We start from the raw sequence: 23,063 nt of genomic DNA on the forward strand, positions 1-23,063 counted from the left end.
GCATATAATGTTGGGAAAAATGAAGACTTTCTCTCATATTTTCAACATTGTTTCATGGTTTCTAATCTTCATTTTCTGCAAAGTCAGTGACTATGATCATTTTTATTTCACTGTAATTCATACACACACGTCTTTATTCATTGCTTGAAATAGATTATTGCTCAACTATTAATAATTATTTCAGGTTCTCTGTACTCGGTAAAGCTAGCTGATATGTAAGCAGGTTGATGATTATTTTTCCAAGAAAAAAAGAGCATATGACCACAACTGCATAAAGCGGCAGTAAAATTTACAAATATATCCTTTTTAAAACATGCTGTAATCCAATTTAATCATATTGTGTAGTTATCTAAAACATTGTTAGTCCAATCCTACATTAAATTTCCATTGTCTGGAAAGGGTAAATGCTTCTTGAACTTTATAGAAACTGTAGAAACCTGTATAATCATCAGTTTTTGAAGATTACACACAAGACTGATTCAGAAATCCAGTGGCAGCATTCATTGCCTTACTTAAAGCCAGAATGCTGTTTGAAAATTGACCTTCACATATTGAATATCTTTTGTGAAACAGAATAAAGATTTTTTTAAAAGAAAATTTAAAGATCTGAGAAGTCTAGGACACCATTGATTTTTGAGGACCCTGCCATGTTGTGCTGCATGAATTTGTGGTTCATGGCAAAGTTATGAAGAAGAAGCCTGTTCAGGAGTCACAACACACTCAAAAGTGGTGCAGATTTGTAAAACTGCACCTAAAGGACACTTGGGACCATGTTTGAAGGCAGATGAAACAGAGTTTTACAGACACATTCTTCGGTATGTTTAGTGTCAATATTTATCTGATTTGTTTTGGTGTTTATTTATAGATTTTGGTAATGTTATCAAAAATCAATAAATGTGGCATTTTATCTAAATAGTTATAATTAAAACATTATGCGATGAAACGTTTCGGCATTTCGGGTCAAACTGGCTAATTTCCCTAAATTAAATCAGCAAGTAAACAATTAAAAACGATTAAAAGAATTTCTGTCACGATAAAGTGGTATAACCTGCTTATTATGGTATAATGGTGACATCTTGTGGTAATGTTTGTAAGATGCACGCTACATTTGCATTATGAGCTTCTAAAAACTGAAAAAATAAGCCTATGATTCACATGACTAACTCAAATGATAAGCACGCCTTCGTGAGTCTTCTTCTCTTAGGAATTCTTAGGAAGATCGATGTTATGTTTATATGAAGACCCCTGCAGTTAATGTGGAATTTACAAATACTACATCCTTCATTTTCTTGTTAAATAGAAATAAGTTGCATCGTTAAGTTGCAAGTCACCGCATAATAAATTGGCACATGTGAATGGTTAATATATGGGTTCGTGTGAACTTAGATTGTAGCTTTGGCAACAGTATGTGCAAGGCACATTTGAGAAGTGGTTAAATCTGTAGTTTGTTTCCTGTGTAGGTTGGAACACTGCTTTGTGTCAGTAATGCAGCCTCCCTCGCGGCTGTGCTGGAGAGAGACGCTCGCATCTCCACGCAGCTAGTTCATTATTTTCACTTAGAAATTTGAGGAAATGCGACGCGACGTTTACGGATAACTTTATTTAAAAAAAAAAAAAGGCAACAGAATCAGATAACACAATGTCAATCATGGAGCCAGCGTGGAAAAAGCATAAGCCTGCTGACAGCGGTAATACCCAGAGCTGCGTATTTCGAGACGGACATATAAAGAGTGGGGCCTCGCCTGATGAGGGCCAAGCCAAGGAGCTACGTGCATTGGGAGTTTCTGAGGAGCAGCTAGTAAATGACTTGAAGGAAAATAACGCAGAGGTGAGAATGCAGTTATACACAGTGCAATCTCCTTTAACTTGCAATGTCCTCCTTTTGACTGCACACTCTTCCTTGGGCATGCTAACATGAATATGTAAAAATGTAATCTGTGCTAGAATGCCCCTTAACACACGATCGGCGATAATGATGGATCATTGATGATAAGGATAAAAACGGTGGTAAAAATAATAAAAACAGATGATCATCTTCCCAGCTCAATCACGGTCAACATTTCTTGATAGGATTGTTGCCTGCTGGTGGCCTGCTATGTCAGTGTACAGTCGAGGCATTATGGAAATACGAAAGATCTTAACACTGTAATACTTACCTGTTATCGCTTTCCCTCTTCTTGTTACCAAGGTTTGGGCGTTTCAGGACAGCATGGATGAGATGCTGTCGAGACTGGACGAATTCTGCGATGTTCTCGACGCAGTAAGTGAAGGACCGATTTCGCCCTCTCCACCGTCACCAAAAGTCAGCCTGCAAGAGACAGATTAAGGATGCATATGACCCTCAAAATCATGCATGTTTCCGGGGTGTGGGTATCATATAGGTGTTTCGTAAATTCAGCGTGCAACCACGTAACTTTTGTGGTGCCAACTCCTAGTCCTGACTCCAACTGTTAGCTCCTCTTAGTACAACACAATATGCGATGTGAAGGAACGTCAAGGAAATGTAGTCACTCATGCCTCTTCGTGTAGAGAGTAGCTAGCACTGTTAGCTAACTATATTGATTTACTACTACAGTTTGTGAATTATTGTTTGCCAGTTTGTCTTCAACTAGTTATCCATCTAGCCAACTATGTAGTACAAAATGAGTTATCTTAGTACGGTGGTTACAAGTATATATTCTAGTGTGGGTGTTAAATGATGACCGAGAAAGCATTCTCAGTCAAATTATATAATCACAAGGCTATAGAAAGTGTTTTGGGCTACGATTTGGTAAGTTTCTCGCTACAACAGTTAGTCAGTATATCTCATATTACGGGGTTGTTCTATTCGAAAAAATGTTCGAAAACATTTTAATCCCTTAAATTAGAAATCATAAACAATTTCATTTGCCACTGAGAATTGTAATTATCCCATAAGGTAGTTTGTGGACTAAATATGAGTGCTTTTTATTTTGAAAGCAGGATACATGTGACTGTTCATGAACATAAATCCAGGGCATGCACTGTACTGATCAACTGATATTTTTATCATACTGATAGACTGAAGTGTGGAGACGTTACTATAGGAGCCAGAATTGTCGATCAGTGTCATGCTCACAGTAAAACTGATTATACAATTTAATGTTTTTATTATTCATTAATCTTTCCATGTTTACATGCCGTGTGTTTTATTTTACATTTAAGATTAGGGGAGGTGATGGAGTGACTTTTTTGTGAAACCTGCATTGCAGTTCTGCTTTTATGCCTGTGCTTAGATGACATGGATAACCTGAATTCACTTCATTAAAAAGGGCCCCCATGTTTGTCTGCGTAGCATTAATTCAATTTTTAATGGATATATATTTTTTTTTTTCCGCAGACTGGCTTATGGGTTACATATGAATCTCGGAAGAGCACAGAGACCAGCACTTTAATATTACATTACATATTACATATTACATTAATACATCCGCAAAATAAAATAAAATGGATGCACTTCTTATTAACATATAGCCTTCATTATTGAGAGAGTTAAGGTGGACATTTGTGTCGTGTTCTAAGTTAGTTAGCTGGGTAACCACCTAAATCACGGAACTTTGACCAGTGTTGAATTACAGGGTGAGCAAGATGGTGCCCACAAAAGATAAAATAAATAGGCCTATATCTTATTCAGCTCCCACTCGTGGGTTAAGTCAGCATTTCTCAGGCAAAGAAATATAGCAATAGCAATCAATGTTTATATGACAATTGCTATTTTTATAGCTTGTACATGATATTCGATAACCTTCTAAACAAGCAAAAACATCTTTGCATTTAGTTTAATAAATCAGAACAATTAACATGTGAAGTACATTTTGAAGGAAATAAGAGAAAGTCCCCTTTTACACCAGCAATGGGCATTTAATTAAAAACTACAAAGTAAATGAATGAAATAATTTGAATTTGCGTTCTTTATAGAACATCTTCAAGTCAGTGATGAGACAATCGTGATCGGAGGCAGGCAGATTACAGGTGACCTTTGCCTTTGACTCAGTTTCGCAGCCTTTCCTCCGAACTGCTGTCATACCAAGTGCCCCTCATCCTTGCCAAGGCAGCAGAAATGAGAAGCATCTATACCCGCATTGACAAGTTTGAGGTATTATCCACAATAGACATACCTTTACACTTCGCAATTCTTTGTCAAGGACTGACTGCATGAAGAGTTTACTGTTTGTGTGTGTGTGTGTGTATGTATGTATGTGTGTTGGTGAGAATATGCTTGGTTGTCTGTGTGTTTTTGCACTGCAAGCACTAAAATAATGCCACAGGATCCTGTCATTTACTCTGGGCTGTTGTGTGTGAACCTGTCTATTTAAGGCAGTTTAAGGCAGTGGCAGCGGGTGACACTACCTTTAAATCTATCATTACTTTCAACCTGTTCCCCTTTATCCTCCTTGATTAACGATAGAACAAATCTTTCACAGAATAATCAACATCAATTGCGTAATTAGAATAAATGATTATGCTCGCGAAACAGCACAAATTGTCTGTAGTTTGTGTGCTTGCAAATGTTCGATGTTGTGAGTGGCCCGTTTGCCTTTTGGGGTGTTTTGAGTGAAATGTATATTTAGGGCTTTTCTGAGCAACCTGTTGCCTTTATGGAGTTACTGTGTGACCTTTGCTATTTGGGTGTTTTGCAGGCCTTTGTGCAAATGGTGGGCGGCTGTGTGTCCACATTGGAGCTGCAGGTGCAGCAGGTGGAGCGTGAACAGAAAAGATTTCCCCGCATGCTACACGGAATGCTGCAGCCCTCGCAAAAGATCTCACCAGACCACCAGGTCAGTTAATCCCAGCAACCCAATGCCTGGCAACGGCGCAGTAACCCTTAACACTATACAGGTGGAACAAGACAGAGAGCACAGGAACCCTAATCCACCTTATTCTCACATCACATAGACCAAACCAAGTAAAGGTTGCTGAACACAAAGACATATAGATGGGCAGATTTACCTCTCGCTCACGTATAGTTCCCACATCAACCACTAGGGACAGTGAAGTGCCGGGAAGTGCTGTTTGCCTCCAGGGGGCGCCTGTAATAGAACAACCACTGCCATAGTGGCCCCCCTCCCCCCTTCCCTCCTCCTGCACTACTTGGCGCTCTTGCTGCACACAGCACTGCAGATCAGGGCCTACAGACCAACTTCCCTCCTTAGAGCCTGCCCCCACCACTCCCTGCCGACACTCTCCTCTCTGTTGTTCAGAAGCAAACCTAACCAGTGAATTCACCACTTCACAGAGGTTATTTCCTTTCATTTAACGTCACTTTACCCAGACAAGAGGGCTCAGTGTGCCACTGGATTTCATTTGGCATCAGAATCAGTGCACCCTGGTGAGGCAGCTTTGACACTCCTGCTTTCCTCTTTCCAAAAAAGAAATTGAACTTTTCTGCCTTTTTTGCTTCAGAAAGAAGAAATGCAGCATCCCTTTGAACTACCAACACTCTTCAGGACTGAAGAATGTTTTCCTCAAAAATCCCAAGAAACATGATATCCAAGGAACTCACACAGTTATTGTCAACAATAGTAAGAGAATCTGTGTGGAGAATGTAGACAGCTTAAGACATTTTTGTTGGACTGGAAAAAAGCAGTTCATTCAACAGTTCATTCTCACTGCCAGAGTGAAAATATGACTTTATGTTAAGTCCATCAGCAGCTACTTTTGCCAGAAAAGTATAGAATTTTACATTTTTGTGCTAACAAAAGTGCCATTGGAACTTATCATAATAGAGGTTTGGCAAGTGGGTTGTGGTGACACCATATTTCATGTACTTTACATTTGGCTGTATTTTCTTGGTGTTCTACTGTGTAACACTGTAACTATGTGTAACACCTTTAACATGGTCCTTCCAGTCACTAGCAAGGGTGTAGGACAACAAAAGTGGTTCATGACATGCAGCAATGACCGCAGTCTGTCTGAGACTGAACAGAAAGGAAAACTGTTCATTAACCTGTGTCTGTGTGTTTGCCAGGCAAAGGGCAATGGCATGGTCCCATAGTTTGCTATGGACTGAGTCAAAGTGGGCTCAAGGCAGCATGGTGTCAACTCTGTTCTCACACCTGTCATTTCAGAGTAAAATTAGGGCCAAGCACATTTACACTCAGACCCTAAACCAAAGGAAAACATTCCAAATGTTTCCTGTTGTGTTCTCTGTAATAAACCTCACCATGTGGAACCTTCACTCGTGTGCTGGTAAGGTTTTCCAGGAGACCAGAAACGAGCAACACTGTTACCATTTTCTACAACCAAGACTTTTTGTTGGGTTTTCCCTCAAATCCAAGCTGGGACATACAAATGCTAGGACTGATGTAGTCAATGGCAAAGCTGTGCCTAGTCTCTTGACAGGTGTGAGCCTCTGTGTAGATCAAGTAAAGACCGAGCCGGGGGGAAAACTGTGAGAAGCACAATACAGCACTTTATTGTTCAGAAATGCTTAAACGAAAAAATACAAACAGAAATAAAATATCACAAATTAACATACATACAGTGAGTCATATATTAATAATGAGAAATGTTCACAACACCGTGGTAGCAGGTGTCAATTCTCTAGAAAGTAAAACTATTCAAAAGTGGTACAGCTCTTGTCAAAGCTGCATTTCAACACAGTCTAGACTACAAAGTACATACTCATGGAATAATGAAACTGGTAAAACTGCTCTGTCACTTAGACATGAGTTACAGACGGAGGGGTGTTGGTTGGAATACAGTTCTTGCAGAACCAAAGATATCATTTACTGCAAAAAACAAACAAAAACAAAATAAGCAAGGGATTATGTTCCTTTAATTTGCGTTTCATATATAGATACATTATTTTGCAAAATACTATGGTTTTGTAAAAAACAAAAACATGATACCAGCCACTAAAGCACTTTAAATCCATAAGATAAGGGGACAAAATTTTAACTTATGATTCTAGCTTGTGCACAAAAAGAGTAGCAAATTTATAACGGATGCACTATAGCAACGTGATGAGTCTCTTCGAACAGTTCTAAAAGACTGTACAAATATACACTAACTACCTGTATTCTGTATGACTATATGAAAAAATTAGGGATTAATTTTTTTTCATCCTTAAAACTATTAATAATTTGTAACCTGTCGATTTGCCACATTCCAGTGGCAAAATAAACATTTCAGTAAGTAAATATTGGAATACCTAAAGGAAAATAAACTGAAGGCAAAACTCAAACTTTTTTGTACCATTTGGTTGGTGCATTTTTAACATTGTGTTATTCCTGCTCAGAAAACAAGCAATGACATATTCTTTCATTCCTGCCACTGTTGAACATTAACACAAAGCAGCTAAGTTCGCCTTTGACATTAACTTGCTATGTCGTTGGATGGCTTAAGGGTGAAAAGCCAATAAGGAAGATCCCTCTCCCTCAACCACCCTTGACCGTTTCAAGTCTTGAGTTCCGGTATAACAGGGCTTCGGCATGATCAACTGTGGTGGTGGTGATGTATATATGTATGTGTATGTATACGTTTTTGTACCCCTCATGCCTGCTGGCTGCTCAGCCCCACACTTCCAGACAGCACCCCTGGGCCCGACTCCTTGCCCCCAGCCCCTTGTTCGAGCATCGCAGCTTCCTGCCTGCCCTTTGCCTCGCCCTGGCTGCTGTGGTCCTGACATGCTGAGGAATGGCTCTTCCCCAGCTTCGCTGCCACCTGCTCCTTTTTCCCCTGCCTCTCCAGCTTGGCCGGCCCATATCCATTCTCACCATGAGTCGCTTCCCTCGCCCAGGGCCCTTCCTCTGAGTCCGAGTCACTCGGGGACCTGGCCTGGTGGGCGTCTCCCTTCTCCTGGTTTTGTCCCACAGTGAGCCCGTCGTCACTCATGGAGTTCTCCTTCATGTCCTCCTCCTCCTCCTCCTGGGTGTCGACCTCCATTCTCTGCACTGTCTCATTACTGCTTCCCTCCCCCCTCTCCACCAGCTTTTCAGCAGAAACAACTCTCTCTTGAGGCCTTTCTTCTCCTTTCTCCTTCTCCTCCTCCTCTTCCTCCCCTGACCCACTGTCTGAGTCCAGGGCTATGGGTTCTGAGTGCTTTTCAGTTCTTTGTTTTAAGGTGCATTCGATTGTCTTGATTTGGTCACTTCCGCCAACATCAGGTGTGGCCACAGCCTTGGCACTGTTTGGCCGCCGTGGCCCTTGGCTGCACTTCACATCCTCACCTTTCGCCCCCTGCTGACGTAAAGCTGCTGCTGCAGCAGCCACCGCACTCTCCTCCAGGCGGCGGTTGATAGAGTCTGCGGACCGGCCCATGGCGGTTTTGGATGTCCGTCTCTCCTCGTCGTCTTTACCCTCGAAGAACCACTGGGGGTCAAAGTCCAGCCGATGCTTGAGCCGGTTGACATCCCGCATGTTGAAGCCAAACAGCACCGCCACATTCCTGGTCTCACAGTCCCGAACACACTTCCTGCGCCTGTTGGTGAAGTGGCTGGCAATGTCTGACTTCCACAGCCACAGGCTGGCGGCTAGTTTCTCCACCTCTCGGCGGGATGGGTAAGGCTGCTTGTTGAAGTACTCTGTGAGGAAGGCCTTGCGTGCCTCGTAAGACTCATCCTCATGGCCCTTGGGGTCCAGCGCCAAGACCACCGGCTCCTCGGGCCTCTCCACAAAAGTCGAGGCACAATGTTCTTGGTCCAACTTTCGCCTTTTCAGGACGGCTGGGTCCGAGTGCTCAAATTCACGCTTGAGGGACGCCACACCAGTTGTGTGGGTCACCCTTGGGGGCGCAGTGGGCTTGTCCTGCCCATTTTGTGTCTTGCCCACCCCACGGCAATGCACAAGGTGCAGTGTGATGGTGGAGGCCGTCATGTTGCTAGTGTAGACGCCCAGGCAGTGGATGCACTTGTAGGTCAGCTTCTTCTCCACAGGATGCACCGTCTGGATCACCTGGTGCCTCTCCCTCAGGTGGTGCGCCAGTGCATCAGAGATGGGCCCTTTCAGGATAGAGAAGCACAGTGGGCAGAGAGTCTTGCCCACATCCTTCTTGTATGGCACAGCGGCCTGCGGTGCGCTCTTCACGGGCACATCGAGGTTGTCGGGCATCTTGGGCGGTGCCTTCTTGCACTGGGCGGCGGAAGTGTTGTTCTGGGCGTGGAAGGCCACCGACTCCTCCGGTGCATCCCGCATGTTGTAGGTGGTGACGATCAGCTGGATATTCTTGGGGTTCCCCTGCTGCAGGGTCAGGTCGAAAGTGAGTGGGGAGTCGGTGCGTGGGCCCACCACCTCATCCGGGTGGACCAGCCGCATGTGGGCCACCATCTTCTCCACGTCGTTGAAGGTGGCGCGACAGTGGGGGCAGGACAGGCCGTGGATCAGCATGTGGTTGAGGAGGGTGTCACTGGGCAGGTAGCGGTTGCAGTACAGACACTTGCTGGTGAAGTTGTGGATCTTCATGATGTAGTTGGCGACTGCTGGCACTTTCTCTGCCTTGTGCTCTTTCTCAAAGTGCGCACTATATACGTTTTCGGGAAAGAGCTCATTGCAGATGGTGCAGATTTTCCACTTTTGAGTGTAGGAGGTGCCAAGAATGGACGTGCTCCCCTTCTTGGCAGCAACTGAAGCCACAGTGGCGGCGGCAGCCTGCACTCGCGAGGGCAGTGAAACGGGCTTCAGTGTGGAAGAGGAGGAGGAGGAAGTGGAGGAGGTGCCTGATTGGAAGCTCCTGCCTTCTACCAGCCCCACTGCCCCTGGACTGCGCACATTGCCACCAGGCAGGTGCTGCTTGACAGTGTGCGACTGCTGTGGGACGGACACCTGAGCGTTGCCGGGCAACGTGATGCGCACCTGTTGGGTGCTGCCAGAGAAGGTCTGTGTCGTCCCGCCACTCTTTAGCGCATACGGACCCTGCTTCAGATGGACCCCTGACAGCAGCCCTCCTGTGGCCAGGCCAGCCTTCGGGATGACAATCCGACTCAGCTGCTGAGTGGAAAGTGGGCGGACGCCAGCAGTAACAAGCGCTCCTTTCTGCGTCACACCCAGGATGCCTTTCTCCTGGGTCTTTGGTGAGAGGAGCATGATGGGCTTAGACCTGGGCACCACCACGTTGGTGTGGCCGATCATGGCGGTGACCTGGTAGCCGATACGCTCGTGATCCTCAATGACGTGCTGCACCAGCGCCTCGTACGAGCGGGGGACGAACAGGCAGCGCTTACAGTGGAGGGCGTCGTCGCGGGCAGTGCTGGGGTTCCCAGCCGCTGCGCCGTTGAGAGACTTTTCACCGGGCTTGGCTACATAAGGCGCAGCCACGTGCTGGAAGTGTTCCCGGTAGATGTGCTTGCGCACCACATTGTACAGTGGGTCCCGGTAGGTGCACTTCTTGCAGTAGTACACCGCCTGCTCCACACTGTCCGCAGGCCTAGGCTTGAGGTTGCCGTCCAGCCGTGCTGCATCTTTCAGGCCGGCTTGCCCACCGCCCACACCCTGCCGCACCACATTATTGGGCATATGGAACAGCCTGATGTGTGTCTCCAGGGTCTTCTTGTTCCCATTGTAAGTGCAGTAGGGGCAGTTGAGCAGAATTCGGCTCTCAAAGTCTTCACTGTGGACATTGCGGAAGTGGCTCTTGTAGGCCGAGAAGAACTTGGAGGAGAAGGGGCAGCCTGAGCAGCAGAAAGGCTTCGACCTGTAGTCCTGCGCCACCCAACCAAGGTAAAGAAGTATGATTAAACTGGTGCAGCACAAAACTAAAAAACTGATTTTTCTATGGTATGAACCAGCATGTACAATAGGATTAGTCTTTCAGTCATTAGTTAGAAAGTGAGTTTGGGTATTCACAAGCAAAAAAGGGAAAGCAGTATCAATGAATTATCTACACAGAGTATGTTGGTGTTGTAATGCAGAAGGCAATAAATGTCAGTGTGCTGACAGGTATTTAGAGAAGACCAAATGTCAGTGTTGGCCACATAACAGAGATTCCATGACTCTTCAGTGAGATTTATGATTTAAAAAGTGATACACGAGTGACTCCAAGTATGTAATGCTGAAAGGTGGTGTCAATGTTTCTTACTCTAAAACTGTATGAGAGAACGCAAACGTAACCGACCTGGATTTTGGTTAATGAGGGATCCCAAGCGCATACATCGTCCCAGGTAGTGTTCTTCACATAGAAGTCATTGGGGACGAAGTCTTTAAAATCCTATGTGGGGGAAAATAAAAAATACAGTAAATCTCTACGTAAATCAAATAAATAGGGGAGAGAGAGGTTCAGCATTTTTTCAGGACCTCCTTTTTATAATTTGATCAACAAAAAAAAGTGTTGACAGATGGATTAACAGCCAATGAGATCTATGGGACAGTTTTTTTTATCTGTGCCACTAAAGCTTCCTCTTGACTGACACTCATGAGTGACACAAGAATGGTGTACAAATCAATTAATGCAGATACAGCAGACAAAAAGCCGTGGCACTGATGTATAGTTACCTGGAGGTGGTCCTTGCAGTATTCCAAGCCGATGTCTCCTAGAACCTTCTTCACATTTTTTCTGGCTTTACGTAAACTGCCGAGGTTGTTCACTGGAAGCTGAAACATACTTTTCACCTGAAATCAGAAAACAAAAATTTGAAACCCCTTAATGTCTGCGAGTAGAGGTGTAGCCTGGGCCAAAAAAGGGAATTTGGGAGATTGGGAATGCACTTCATCTCTGATAACTAAGGGTCAAATAACCTCTCACAGGAGGTAGTACCAATTCCAAGCAACCCTGTGTGTCACACCAGAGTACACGAGGCCCATACTATCATATACACAAATGACAACCAAACTCTGCACTCTACATATGGTTAACAATACCAGTCCCTTGAGGAGAAGGGCCTGTGCAGCACAGGTGTCCAGATGAAGTAGCTAAGTATGAATTATGGGTAATCATTTCAACAACCAACACCACCACAACCCACATCCAAAATTCAGTTTGCAAGGTGAAATACGCTTGTGATCTCAGTCTGCGAAGGTCTAGGTGCCAAACGTCAGAAGGCTGTAGTAGGCAGAATGAGGGACACCAACTGCAGTGTCCCATCTGAGACTTGCTAGTCAATAATGCATTTTAACAACACCAGTCCAAGTGCCATTTTGTCTGAAACACTTTTCCAAGTGTTTGGACTCAGTGCTAGCAGGTAAACTTTCATATGAAATGCAATGATTTTTTTTTAAATCTCCTGGTTAGGGGTTAGAAGTGGCGTTTTCATAGCGTGCAAACAGCCATGGTGCCCCGTACTCCTCGACCTCCAGTGATGCTGGCATCACCAGGCTGGGATGCCTAACTGGGTATCAGCAGCCATGGAGAGTTATGGTACAGTACTACTGTGCTGTACTCAGAGGCTGGTTCACTGGCTGGCTGTGTGACTTGCTTGCTTTCTCCCATCGCTTGTAGATGGCGCTAGGGAGCGCCTCTGCCTCCCTGTTATGTAAGCTTCCCGACTCTGCCTTTGCAGCCTCTCCCCGTGATCACAGAATGGCGCCTCCTATTGAGTCAGCAACGGTGCCCAACATCTACGACATGTCTGCAGTGGTTTTTTTTTTGGGTGGGGGCAGGGTCTAGCTTGCCCTGCTTAGGGTAGCTGGCACAGCACGCATACACACAATATACAGCTGTAGCGTGGAGTCGCACAGAGCCGACCGGGGTCGTAGTGTTTAAATATTTTCCACCCTGACAGCAACACAGAAAAAAACAACGCTGTCTGCCTCTGACACAAACTTTTGAGTATTCAAAATGGCACAGCCTCACACTACTGAATAAGGCTAAGCTTGCTTGTCATCTTTCACAAGTCCATACAACCCCTGCACACATACATAAACAAGCAAAACAATCAGAAGACGGTAGCGGGAAATATTAAAATTGAGAAAAAGTTGTCCGAGGGTGCAATATCAAAATAAACGCCCCGTTTTATGATTACCACTAATATGTATAGCATGCGAGCATTTTTGGACCACCTACTTAACAACAAAGGTGGTAAAAAGTAACAACTATCTACAGGCTTTCCCTCTCATCATTTATCCCTGCGAGTAGGAATACATGGTTATACGGGTGTGGAGAGCCGTTGCCACGGAAGAACTGCTTTCTCAGTCGCTGCAACGTTAGGCTCCATCAACAGCTAGCAAGCAAGCTAACATACCTGCAAGCACGTCGAGGCGCAAAAGATCGGTGGCGCACAGAGCTATCTATACATACCGCTATGCTTGCCTTACATTTATTAAGACGGAAAGGCTGATCTATATGACTTGTGCATTAGCAAGTTCACATATTCAAATGTAGATAAAATAGCTAGCTAGTTACTGTACTCGGTGGCTAGTTAGCTACTGATAGCCAGCTACACCGCGACATCTAGCTAGCTAGCTAGTTTACAAACAACAGGAGTCACAATCATCTGAGCTGTCAACGTGGTGGTAACTGATAGACTGCAAATCACTTGTAAGGCAAATGTATAACGTTAGCACACTGGCTAGCAAACTAGCTGCAGATGGAAGATTCGAAGAGATGAGAGCGAGGGAAAAACATTCCATCAATTGTTATTGTAATCGCTTGTGTCGACCCGGCTCTCTCCTCCCCTGCAACGTTCGTCTCCAATTCCTTGTGGCCAGTTTAACGTTTAATATGATTTTCTCTGAATATGCAAATACGGCACGCAGTTAGTGCCAATGATTGAGGCAGCTATCATCACATTCCCCAAACTGTTTAAGATAACGTTAGCCAGTTAACACCAGAGAAAAGGGAAAGCTGGGTTGCTAGTTAGCTGGCTAGCCAGCACAAATCCTTTGTCAAAAGAAAACGAACATCAGCCACGGTTTCAAGTGTCGGTTGCCTCTGTCTAAAATCACTAACTAGCTGAACATTCACCTGGTTTCTAACTACACAATTTCTAGAATTCGTGAGAAAATACATTCACGCTACGAGATTAATATGTAGCTAGCCAGCTAACTCGCAGAGCAACCCTCTCCATTTTCAGCGACCTTACAAAGAGGAAGAGGGACACATCGTTAACGTTAGCGGGCTACGTTAGCTGGCTAACGTTACCTAGCCTGTTAGCCGCTGAACGCTAGCTAGAGCTGGCAAGGTGTCGTTGTTGGTTGACTTTACCTGCCTGAAATTCGGTACTCCGTTTAAGGCTATTCGTCTATACCAAAACCTCGCAATGAAGACAAAGGGTGGCCGGTGCTCTCACTCTCCCTCCTCTTCCTCACACTGGGCAGCCGGAGGAGCCACTTCGCCGTCTGATCTCCAGGCGGACACACCACACCGAAAGAGGGAGCTCGACTCCGTTTACTATCCGACCCGGAGCTGTCCTTCTCTCTCTCTCTCTGCTCGGCTGCCGGGATGAAGCGGCTACCGCTGTAACACATCTACATGGATAATCCCTCACTAAATAACACGCTCATGGGCATGCAAGAGGGTAACCCAGTGTGTCGTTACTGCAAACGTTACAATGAGCCCTATATCTGATGTTTGTTAACACTATTACTATTCACAATCATTCTTTCTCGCTCTTCTTCCACAGCCAGTTTAGACGCTCCAATCCAGAACCTGCCCCGTCCAAAATGGCGTGCGAAAAGACCGGAAGTGACACATGTGTTCAATTAGCATAATAAACCTCATTGTACCGACAGGGAGAGCAGTTGAGTTAACAAATATTTGGGTAAAAGAATCTGTGACGGGTAAAGCTTTACTTTACCTGTTTAGAAAAAAAACTCCCACAGCAAACTCTGATTTCAGTTTTCGCTTGACTATATCACATTAGACTCTATCCTCAAGTGCATGCGAGGGGGATACGCTCTGAAATTGTGCGTACCAATCAGCAGCCAACAGGGGGCGTTATTGCTTCGAGCTTGGTTACCGTGGCTTGGTGACTAATTCAAAATGGAATGATGAACGCATGCGTTGAAAGCCACATCTGGCGCCTTCCCCTGGCGGACGGTCGGATGTATACAGTGCCTCACAACTTCCCCGGCGTCGGATGGATGGATGCGTTCAGATGGCGGCGCTGTGTGTATCATTGTGCTGGGCTCACCCGGACTACTTTCCCTGAAGTTAAGGTGTGGGGCAGCGCTCGGGCCCAACGCTAGAAACCCCGAGCCATGGCTGGTCGTAGCTCACGTGTAAAATCAGTGTTTCGATAGCGGTTGATCCCCACTGGTTCTTGGGTCACCTTTAAAAAACATGGCCTAAATGGCGTTTGATGTTTAATGGCCGTGTGACCTCAACCCAGTTTTGTTTAGACTGGAGAACTCTCTCCATTTGCTTGAATTTGTTCCAATTCAAAACGTAAACTGAAACGCTGCGCTATCAAATGATTTAAATTGCTTGTAAAACTGGGTCACAAATGTGTTATTCAGGTATATGTAACTGAGAGGTTATTTGGACATGACCATATTCTCTTGAAATAAATAACAGTCAATGTAGCCAAGTCTCCATATAAGAAAAAAGAAATTAGTTTTCCTATTGGTTGCTAGAGTAGAAGAGAACTGCTGTTTTTGTCATAAACATGGTCCCACTTTTCTCCATCCAATGTTAAGATTGTATTTCACTAAATGCTGATCAATCTTACTACAATACTAAACATCATTGCAGCAAATCCTCAGATGTGCGAATCACTGTAATTTGTGTTTTCACCCACAATGTTATAGTATGATTAGCCCACACTGCAGATTAGACATGTAAGAAGAATCTGCTGGTAAACATGTGACGAGAGATAAGCTACACTGTGGCTGTCATTCACTGTAATGTGAGACCCGAAGGCATACACCATTTCAAAAAACTACACCATCTCATACTGTGATTGTTAACATTCAATTTACATGGGTGAAAACAAACTTGCTCCTCAACACTGAGTTTTCTTCACATTTATAATATTTAATTACAAGTTTGTTACCTGCAGAACAGCCTACAGAGTTTGAAAGAAGTGAGCAGGATTAATTTGGTGTATGTATGTTTCAGTTACCATTGCAAGATCCAGCATAAAGAGGGGTAGCTACCAAAAGGTGGGTGGACCGAAAGCTAGTGACTTTATCAGAATAGGACCACTACAACACATGTTTACAGAGTCAGGGTGCTTAGCTTCCAACATCAGGATCAATGACTATTTTCATTTTGTAAAATAAAACAATGCAGTGATCCAATAATGTGTAACATTTATTCTGTCCTCTGGTTTGCGGTAATCACAGTTCAGCTTAGCTGATGCATAATGTTGAGTGGGCAATACGATTATTTTATTTACTTTGAAATCCCTCATACAATGAAAACAACTATTTCCACACAGCTATTTGTAGCTACAATATGCAGCACATGAAACAAAAGAGCAAATTTCAAAGAAGCAGGCAATATGAGACTTGCTGTGAAGTCATGGAAATGAGACGGAGACACTGACTTAAATACTCATGGATTGACAATATGCATTAATCTATTGTTATTATTTTAAGCACTCGGTACTCACATCGATTACTTTGTATTGGACTGTACTCACAAAATCTCACAGAAACTTTACAACATCCTCATGTCTGTTGACATGTTAAGCAATTAATCCCCATACAATTTGGAATTAGGCATTTTAAAGTTTCTGTTTGATTTGTGGAGGATTAACCGATTTGTTACTAGAGACTATGTTTAATGTCTTTCTAGAATTATCAATATCAGTAAGAGTACATATAGTCCTCCTCTTACATGGCTGTGGTCCTCTGACTTGCTACACAGTGAATACAGGCATCTGAGGACTGCTGAGCCTCTTCATGGGCAGGGTGATCACGTGCCGTCAGTGACTCATTGATCCAAGTCTCTTCAAATGCTGTGCTTCTCAGGGCAAAGGGTTTGAACTAGTTAAAATCTGTTAGTTGACTGGCAGCATGTACCTGCTCCACCCATTAAGTGGTTCATGAAGCCTCGCAGACCGACCACAATCCACAACACAATCCAGTTCAGTAGCATGCATTTCCTTAAATCCTTCATGAATGACCACATTTATTAATTTTGAATGTTCAGCATTTGAGTACTAATTGAGTACAATATTGCAAGCGTCATTATTTTGCACCTACATGAAATCACAGTTATTGTCTACTGCCACTGGATTTCTTATCTCTGGACACACATACAACTTGTACAAAACAGAAAATTTGTAGAAACACTGTCCACCCTTGGTGAGTTGTGGCTCTGTGTAACACATGAACGATAAGACCAAGGGGAAAAACGACTACAAAAGTGCAGGCTCCCAGTACAGGGTTATATGGGACTTCAGAACTTAGGACAATAGGACATTAGTGTAGAAAGCAATGTGATAACCTGGAATCATGGGATGGACAGGTGGTTATGCCAAATGGACACAATCAGCTCCTCTTTCACAGAGGGAACATTTAACTTGCTTCTCCATCCTTTGTCCTTATTGTCCCATATTGTCCTGCCTTAACTACCATTTTCCAAGACATACAGCAGCATCATACTATCCAGGAAATGAGACAGACACATCATGTAGTGGCGAAGAGAGTCAGAAGACCTTTCAAAAATGAGACAATTTCATTGCCTCCCAGTTTGGACTCTCCATAAACACGATCCACAAACGAGATTGGAACCTGTAGAGGAAATAAGAAATTCAATTAAACTCACATGGGCCTCTGGTTAGATCTTCAAGTGACTGGCAAAGAACAGAGAGATGTATATGGTCCACTATAGAAATTTGTGCTCACTGAGAACTGAGAATACATAATAGCTGTAATAATAGCAGCATACAGAATAGCAATACATTAAAAACACAGAACTCAGTGTACAAGAGTTGACCAAAATTGAACCAAAGCTTTCAGATCCAAGGGGCTTCACCTCTCCAATGCTGTAGCCCAGCTGCCGAGCTCTGACTATCATCTCCATCTGGAATACATAGCCCTTGGAGACACACTGCTCCACCAGCTTCTCCAGTACTTCCTTTTTGTAGAGCCTAAGAACAAACACATCAAATGCCAGGTTGAGGTTACAATGTATGATCGCCTGACCACCAAGACTGTGCAGTGGCCTGACCACGTGGGCCATTAGGTGCTTCCTCGCTCAGGGACAAAACCAGGAACAGTAGCCAGCACCAAAAGCATGACCCCTGGAAGTTCCAGTGTTTCTCTATTATATTTATTAAACAATAATTCTGGTCCATGGCATCAAATTAGATCCCAGCCCAAAAAATGAAATACAGAAGCTTGCTAGAGACAGAGACAGTGTTGGTTCTCTGCAGAAATATGACTACAACAAATGGTACAGATGCATTGCCTTGTGTCCATAGCTTTACCCAAAAGCAGATGTTGAAGTAAGTACTTTCCACTTCAGCTTTTATGACTTCATGTCAATGTTCAATCCATTAGCAAAGAATTTTGTACCTAACAACCTGACACTTTGTATTATATAGACACCAACAATAAAATGTGTGTTTCAGACAACAAATTAGATGTGTTCACAACAGCCCTTTATTGTGGCAGTATGGCATATTATTGTATAAACAGATGACACGGATCAAAAAAAAGAAAACAGTTTAAACAGGTTGACAGCCAGACTAATGTCACAGATGAGGATGCATAGCTACATAAGCCAACATCAATTACAGCTTGTCAGAAAACAGCTATCAAAGAAAAACAACCAGTTTTCACAGATACTGTTGGCTGGACCCATCATCTCCTACAACTTCCTTTCAAAAGATGAAACTTAAAGCTTGTAAAAGGCTTATAAAATGTAAGCATCTTTTACAGGTAAGACATAACTGTAACAGAAATAGACAGCTATACAGAGTTAGTGAGCTGTAAAATCTTTCTGTTCCAGATGCACTGACTACTACCTGGGGGACGTAAGGCAAGGGACTAATGTGTCATGGAAGGACATTTTAATAAATATTACTAGAAATATTTTTATTTAGATATACAATAGAAATAGGCCTACTCCACTATTACATGTGGCACACCCCCCATCCTCCATGATATTGCTCACCTACACAGACCCTTCTACTTCAAATAAACACAATTACCAGCACTTGATCAGAGACCGAATAAACATTACCAGTCTTCTAATTTGAATCCCTACCCCCCTGCCCTGCCATGTGAACACAGCCACTCCCCTCACCTGAAGCTGCCAGTCAGGTCAGATGCTCCAGGTCTCAGTAGCACCTGGGTGAGGAAGTTGGCTCCTCGACTGTGAGAAGAGAGAGAGAGCAGTTCTTACTACACATCTACAGAGCGCATACAGGCATTCCATTATACCTACTGCACAATGAATAAAGAGAGACACAGCGAGATGGGATGCGTTCTCCTCTTGCTACCTGATGAGTTTTCGGCGCAGATCCCAGCCATATACACCCCCATTTCCTCTGTACCGTGTCCCAGAGACCAGGTCAAAGCCTCCTTCCTTCTGTTTCCTAGGATACAAATACAAGCATATTGTTGTAACTCCTGCAGCTCCGACCACGCTTTTTCAGAACCCCATCCTGGTGGCAGCAATGCACACACAGGAATGATGAAATTGTATATCAGTATTGTGCAATGACTTAGATCTAATCTATACTATTCAACCACAGAACTAAAAGTGCTTTAGCAATATCCCACACAACCATTACATTATTTGCTGGCTTGGCAGATTCCCTCATCCATGGCCACCAACAGTTACTTATCCACATCAACACTGATTTGAGGTTAAAAGCTGCCATTTGTAGTTGTCACAAAAATTAAAAATGTCCTGTCTCCTACAATCTACTTGTGATCATTGTTTAGGAAGTCCATTTTATTTAAACACTGGGTCACAACCTACTTTTTTTTAAAGTATCAACACCACAAATTGATCTGTGGCATGACTGATGAACTGATGTTGAAATATATTCACGAGGTCATCTTCACAGCTGGCCAACTGCAGCATGAAAACACCCAGATGTATGTGGTCTAAACATTTTTTAATTACACAGCCATGGAGACAAACTAAACACTGTAGAATATGGAGGATGGTTCATCAGAATGTATGCAGCACATAAGCACTGTGACATGTTATGACCAAAACTTTGTTTATTTCTTTCAAAGTAACTTAAACTCAATGTCACTTTTTAGCTACATCTAGGTGGCCAGAGAGAGATTGCCAGATTGGGGAATTTTGCAGGGCCACTGGGATTAACACCCCTACTCAATGTGATAAGTGGCAAGGAAATCTTTCATTACCATACTAAATCAGGACTAAGGCTGACTGTCTGAAATCGCACTCCATTATCAGCACAGTGTTTCCATCACTGCACAAAGAGAATGGTTTATACTTGGCAAAGATGGAACAGTGCCCCTACTGGTCCAACCACGGGTACTTTCAGCAACCAATGAAAGACAGAACATTCCAGTCCCTAACCAATAACAAACCCTCATGTACATTTGTGTAAAATATGTAGATACTTACTGAATAAATTCTGGAATAAATTTAGGCTGAAAGAAGAAAATAATGTATTTAAAATGCATGAATCACACTTCTGTTTCAAAGACAACAGTCAGTAGCATTTGCACAAGATAAATAAGGAATCACCATTTAAGCACTATCCACTACAGACTACACTTTAGCAAACATTTCACTTGAATTGTAAAGACAGGGACTATCCAGGTGTCAGCAGCCAGGCACCTTGGAAGCCCTGAGAAAAGGTGTGACAGTGAAGCCTCCTGCTTACATGGTGAGAGAGATCTGCATCCATGATAATGATAAAGTTCCCAGTGGCATGCTTAATGCCATGGATGTAGGCAGTCCCTGCAAACAGAATTAAATGATAACTTAAGTTCAAGGCCTACATGAGAGTACATCCTGCAGTAAATAATAAATCAAAATCTATATTTTATACTGCGTGCGCAATAATTCATCAAGGTTTATGACATATAAATTGTCTCAGTTTCTACTAATTAAAGTGATTTAATTGACTGAATGGGAACATTTTTCCATTTTACTTCAACATGAGATGGTCTGTGGCTTAATCGGATAAATGCATTAATGCTACAACAACAAGAAAAACAATGACAGCTGAGGGTTTCAGTTATTCGTCTATCATTCAGCCCACATAGGTAGATCTTCACAATGAATGCAACTGCAGGTTGTTCCTGTGAATGACTGTAAACCCTTTTTTCCCAAAAGATGCAACGTTAAAAGCAGTGACAATGTTTGTGGATGTGGGCTAGAAGGGGAATTATTCCCAAAAACACTGGACAAACATGAGATTGAGTCATATATTCATACTATATATGCATGCATGTGCATATTTACTTTTATACTTTTAGACAATATAAATATTTTGCTAATTTTGTGGGCTAATTTGTTTCGTGAGCCATTCAAAGATATGTCCTAAATTCGTATTTTTTGTGGAAAATAATTAATGCTGACAGTTTTTTTTTTATATAAATAGAAACATTGTCTAGAAACATTGTCTAGAAACATTGTCAAATCAGGTCATCAGCAGGGTGTACCTGCAATTACTGTAGCCTACTCAAGAGCAACACTGACAGTTATAAGAATGGTACAGCACAGGGGTGAAGTTTGCGCATACACACGAGAGGCTCCACTTACCCAGGCCTAGTTTCTTTGCTCTTGGTCGAAGAAGCTTAAAAATTAAGCAAAAGATTCAGTAAAGGAGGACACTAGGACAGGACGTAAATCTGTATTTGTGTAAACACACTGCAAATTATTAAAAGCAAGAATAAATCTGAGTGAACATATATTTTGAGTACAAAATCAGTATTAATCAGTCTCATGACGGCAATCCATTTCTCTTAATCTGGATAACAACAACTACACAGCAGTGTGACAGCGGAAAGCAGCAGTGCTTGTAACTGAAAAGTTTCTGGTTCAACTTCCCGCTGGGGCACTGATGTTGTACCCTTGGGCAAGGTATTTAACCCACAACTGCCTCAGTAAATGCCCAGCAGTAAGGGTAAAATTACAAGCAATATAAGTCGTTCTGAAGAAGAGCGTGTGCTAAATGACAGTAATGTAAAGCAATGTAACATAAACATGACGCCTTTTCATCTCTGACTTACGATCTTGTCTTCGCCATAAATCTTCTGCAATTGCTCTGCAACCTCCAGCGTCCCATCTGGGCTTCCGTCATCAATGACTATTATCTCATAGTCATATCCGCTGCATCAAACACACTCTTACTATAATACAGCAAATGGTGTGGCTATATCACAGCCATCAGACATACAGTATTCGTATCAACACTTACTTAAGCCATTTCAGTTATGTGCCAGTTGTTATAGCATACATTAACTCATCATGATATTCTTTGTAAACCTCGTGTGGAAAAATACCCATTTAACACTAACTTAGAAGTCACACATTTTTCATTTACCATGGAATATACTGAACCTGCCACTTGTTTTACTGACCTAGTCAACAGCCTTAAGTAATCTTGCCAGCCAACTTGCCATCTACCCCGACACGGTAACCTATAAATGCTTTGAGTTAGCTAGCTAGGTGAGTAGCCAGACTACAGTCCCTTACCGCAGGGATTTAATTAACCTGAAACCCTGCTTTTCTACAACAAACAAATGTCTTTTTAAATTTGCTAGTTAGCTCTATACACTTTCGTCTGGTCGGATGAAATAGCTACAGCAGCCTGACTAGCTGGCTAACCGCTAGCGTTAATCTGATCCTAACGACAGCTCATCATTTGCTAACGGGCAGATCCTCGGAATGAAAATGAAGTTCCAAAAAGTAAGGAGTGTAGGAGTTATGAAAACTAACCTTTCGCCGAAGTACTTCACCAATAGCCACACTATAAGAGGCAAATTTTCCCTCTCATTGTACGTAGGCAATAACACTGAATACTTATCATTTTCCCCGCAGCTTTTGGATGAAACTTTACGAAGTGCCATGTTGGAATGTAAAACCGGATGTAAGCGTTACAGCAAACGACATCCCTCGATTTCAAGGCAAATTACTTTGGTTCCGAACCTTGTACCACAAGAGGGCATGCATAGGTCACTACTAGCTGTATATCAGATACGAAAGATGTAAATGGCATGACATTCAAACACATCAATTGTAATCAAAGCAAGCGAAATGAAAGCAATATATGGTTGAACATGCT

At 43.0% G+C, this 23,063-nt stretch overlaps 3 protein-coding genes across 3 annotated transcripts; 1 reads left to right on the forward strand and 2 right to left on the reverse strand.

Annotated features, from left to right (window-relative positions):
- Window positions 1-1,610: 1,610 nt before the first annotated feature.
- Window positions 1,611-5,764, forward strand: LOC118780114 (biogenesis of lysosome-related organelles complex 1 subunit 4-like). The gene is made up of 5 exons (XM_036532426.1): window positions 1,611-1,828; window positions 2,189-2,260; window positions 4,013-4,114; window positions 4,659-4,796; window positions 5,422-5,764. Exons 1-5 carry the CDS (start codon window positions 1,640-1,642, stop codon window positions 5,503-5,505), a joined length of 585 nt encoding a protein of 194 aa, XP_036388319.1. The 5' UTR covers window positions 1,611-1,639; the 3' UTR covers window positions 5,506-5,764.
- Window positions 5,765-7,231: 1,467 nt separating this feature from the next.
- On the reverse strand, window positions 7,232-14,536 carry adnpb (activity-dependent neuroprotector homeobox b). The gene is made up of 4 exons (XM_036533787.1): window positions 14,093-14,536; window positions 11,446-11,562; window positions 11,069-11,161; window positions 7,232-10,656 (listed from the first exon to the last, which is right to left on the reverse strand). The coding sequence occupies exons 2-4, from the start codon at window positions 11,551-11,553 to the stop codon at window positions 7,513-7,515; spliced, it is 3,345 nt and encodes a 1,114-aa protein (XP_036389680.1). The 5' UTR covers window positions 11,554-11,562; window positions 14,093-14,536; the 3' UTR covers window positions 7,232-7,512.
- Window positions 14,537-15,926: 1,390 nt separating this feature from the next.
- Window positions 15,927-22,857, reverse strand: dpm1 (dolichyl-phosphate mannosyltransferase subunit 1, catalytic). The gene is made up of 9 exons (XM_036533631.1): window positions 22,718-22,857; window positions 22,009-22,108; window positions 21,539-21,572; window positions 20,655-20,731; window positions 20,393-20,418; window positions 19,284-19,379; window positions 19,088-19,156; window positions 17,813-17,927; window positions 15,927-17,568 (listed from the first exon to the last, which is right to left on the reverse strand). Exons 1-9 carry the CDS (start codon window positions 22,846-22,848, stop codon window positions 17,464-17,466), a joined length of 753 nt encoding a protein of 250 aa, XP_036389524.1. The 5' UTR covers window positions 22,849-22,857; the 3' UTR covers window positions 15,927-17,463.
- Between the last annotated feature and the right edge of the window lie 206 nt (window positions 22,858-23,063).

This window comes from Megalops cyprinoides, chromosome 7 (genome assembly GCF_013368585.1).
Source record: "Megalops cyprinoides isolate fMegCyp1 chromosome 7, fMegCyp1.pri, whole genome shotgun sequence".
Classification (NCBI taxonomy): domain Eukaryota; kingdom Metazoa; phylum Chordata; class Actinopteri; order Elopiformes; family Megalopidae; genus Megalops; species Megalops cyprinoides.

Bases quoted from the DNA above. Each gene is read 5' to 3' on its own strand.
- LOC118780114 (XM_036532426.1), top strand. From the start codon at position 1,640: ATGTCAATCATGGAGCCAGCGTGGAAAAAGCATAAGCCTGCTGACAGC. The intron at 1,829-2,188 runs GTGAGAATGCAG...CTTGTTACCAAG, and splicing joins TGAAGGAAAATAACGCAGAG to GTTTGGGCGTTTCAGGACAG. The intron at 4,797-5,421 runs GTCAGTTAATCC...TTTTTGCTTCAG, and splicing joins AGATCTCACCAGACCACCAG to AAAGAAGAAATGCAGCATCC.
- dpm1 (XM_036533631.1), bottom strand. From the start codon at position 22,848: ATGGCACTTCGTAAAGTTTCATCCAAAAGCTGCGGGGAAAATGATAAG. The intron at 20,732-21,538 runs GTAAGTGGAGCC...TTCTGTTTGCAG, and splicing joins AGCAAAGAAACTAGGCCTGG to GGACTGCCTACATCCATGGC. The intron at 19,380-20,392 runs GTAAGTATCTAC...TTTGTATCCTAG, and splicing joins TTTATTCCAGAATTTATTCA to GAAACAGAAGGAAGGAGGCT.
- adnpb (XM_036533787.1), bottom strand. From the start codon at position 11,553: ATGTTTCAGCTTCCAGTGAACAACCTCGGCAGTTTACGTAAAGCCAGA. The intron at 11,162-11,445 runs GTAACTATACAT...TCCCCCACATAG, and splicing joins ACTGCAAGGACCACCTCCAG to GATTTTAAAGACTTCGTCCC. The intron at 10,657-11,068 runs GTCGGTTACGTT...TGGGTGGCGCAG, and splicing joins CCTCATTAACCAAAATCCAG to GACTACAGGTCGAAGCCTTT.